The 2157-nt window shown below is 50.2% G+C and overlaps 1 protein-coding gene across 1 annotated transcript; it reads right to left on the bottom strand.

Moving 5' to 3' along the window:
• Positions 1 to 323: 323 nt before the first annotated feature.
• On the bottom strand, positions 324 to 1410 carry LOC138901357 (uncharacterized). Its single transcript, XM_070189112.1, has 3 exons — positions 1298 to 1410; positions 800 to 1029; positions 324 to 682 (listed from the first exon to the last, which is right to left on the bottom strand). The coding sequence occupies exons 1-3, from the start codon at positions 1408 to 1410 to the stop codon at positions 324 to 326; spliced, it is 702 nt and encodes a 233-aa protein (XP_070045213.1).
• Positions 1411 to 2157: the final 747 nt, after the last annotated feature.

Consider the following 2157-nt stretch of genomic DNA (forward strand, 5'->3'; position numbering starts at 1 on the left):
CGTCACCGTCTTAGCGTGACAATCTAGAACGGCATGGCATGGATACAACCAATCACTACCCAATATCACATCGAAGTCAACTATACTGAGCAACAAAAGGTCTACTTGGGTCTCCAGACCCCTAATAGTCACCACACATGACCGATATACGCGGTCCACAATTATAGTATCACCCACAGGAGTAGATACATGAACAAATGAAACTAAAGACTCATGGGGCATATCCAGAAAATGAGTAAAATATGAGGAAACATATGAATAAGTGGAACCAGGGTCAAATAATACAGAGGCATCTCTATGACAAATTGAGACAATACCTATAATCACAGCATCTGAAGCAATAGTATCTGGTCTGGCAAGGAGGGCATAGAAACGGGCCTGGCCACCCCCCCTGATCTGCCTCCCCCTCTCGGGCGACCCCTAGCTGACTGAGCTCCACCCCTAGCTGACTGGGCAGGTGGTGGAGGAACTGATGCTGATGACATAGACTGGCTCCTCTGTGGAGTGGGACCTCCCACTAGACGGGGACACTCTCTCCTCATGTGACCAAACTCCCCACACTCATAGCAACACCTTGGTGCTAGTGCTGGGGACTGAAGGGAGCCCCGAGCAACGGGATAACTAGCAGAAAGACCTGGCATAGACGAACCCTGACTCGATGAAGCATGAGAAGAACTCTGTGCTGGAAGGGCACCAAGAGATGAACGACTCTACTGATAGCTATGAGAACCATATCCAAATGATACACCACAGTAAACTAGGCGAACCGTTTGAGCATGTCTGAATGGGCGGCCTCTACCGTGCTGGAACTGACCCCTAGAAGGAGTACCACTAAATCCACCCTGTCCACGAGGCTTCTTGGCCTCCCTCTCAACCCTCTCATGACCACGCACCATCTCAATCTGCCGAGCTATGCTGACAACCTCATCAAAAGTAGCACCAGACACTCTCTCTCTAGTCATAAGCAATCGCAGCTGATAAGTGAGGACATCTATAAACCTCCTGATCCTCTCCCTATCTATGGGAACTCTGAGAATAGCATCTCATACTACGTCACAGACATATCATCCTGACGAAGCTGCTCAAACTGTCTGCGCAGCTTCTCTCGCGGGACTGAGCCATGAACTTCTCCAGAAAGATAACGGAGAACTACTGCCAAGGAAGGGGCGCTGTGCCGATCGGCCTACGCCTCTCGTAAGCCTCCCACCAACTGAATGCAATCCCAGAGAACTGAAAGGTAGTGAACGAGACCCCACTGGTCTCCAGAATACCTACTGTATGGAGTATCCTCTGACACCTGTCCAAGAAACCCTGTGCATCCTCTCCTTCTGCACCACTAAAAGATGGAGGCTGGAGTCTCCCAAACCTCTCCAATCTACGTTGCTCATCCTCATGCATAGCAGGAACCATATAGTCCTAAGCAGCTGCAACCGGCTGGGATGGTGGTGCCCCCGGTGTCTTGAATCCTTGTACCACCTACTCTGGTGTACGGGCAGCGAGAGTCTGAGCACCTCCCCCGGCCTGAGAAGTGGCTGCTGCGGCCGGAACAGAGACGACTTGAGCAAGACTAGTACATGCGGTCAGAATCTGAGCTTAGGCCTCCTGAAAGCCTGGAATCACAATAGGCACAGGTGGTGCCTGAGCTGGTGCATCAACAACTTGAACCTGGTACTGACCTGGGGCAACTGGTGGATCTGCAGTTATTGCCCCAGTTGTTGTGCGGGCTGCACCTCTGCCCCTACCGCAACCTCTACCGCGACCTCGGCCTCTCGCGGCCCTGACTGGTGGTACCGGTGGCTGTCCATCCTGCCCGGTAGTACGAATCCTCACCATCTGTGAGAGATTGAAACAACAAATGTTTAGTTACTAGAATCAACAGATTCACACGATAATAATTCAAGAATGTGAAATTTTCTAAGGGTTTTGCAGCCTCTTGAAGATAAGTACAAACGTCTCCGTACCGATCTGCAAGACTTTACTAAACCCGCTCATGATTCGTGAGACCTATGTAACCTAGGCTATGATACCAACTTGTCACGACCCAAAACCTAACCCGTCGTGATGGCGCTTATCATGGTACTAGGCAAGCCGACCTTTCCAAAACACTTTCAGAATTTAAGAGAAATGAATTAAGACATTTAAAATAACCGGAGTTTC

Source organism: Nicotiana tomentosiformis, chromosome 11 (assembly GCF_000390325.3).
Source record: "Nicotiana tomentosiformis chromosome 11, ASM39032v3, whole genome shotgun sequence".
Classification (NCBI taxonomy): domain Eukaryota; kingdom Viridiplantae; phylum Streptophyta; class Magnoliopsida; order Solanales; family Solanaceae; genus Nicotiana; species Nicotiana tomentosiformis.

Excerpts from the sequence above, each read along its gene's own strand:
- LOC138901357 (XM_070189112.1), bottom strand. The coding sequence starts at position 1,410 with ATGGTTCCTGCTATGCATGAGGATGAGCAACGTAGATTGGAGAGGTTT. Across the intron at positions 1,030-1,297 it reads GCACAGGGTTTCTTGGACAG|AGTTCCCATAGATAGGGAGA; the intron begins GTGTCAGAGGAT and ends TGCTATTCTCAG. Across the intron at positions 683-799 it reads TAGGGGTCAGTTCCAGCACG|CACAGAGTTCTTCTCATGCT; the intron begins GTAGAGGCCGCC and ends GTGCCCTTCCAG.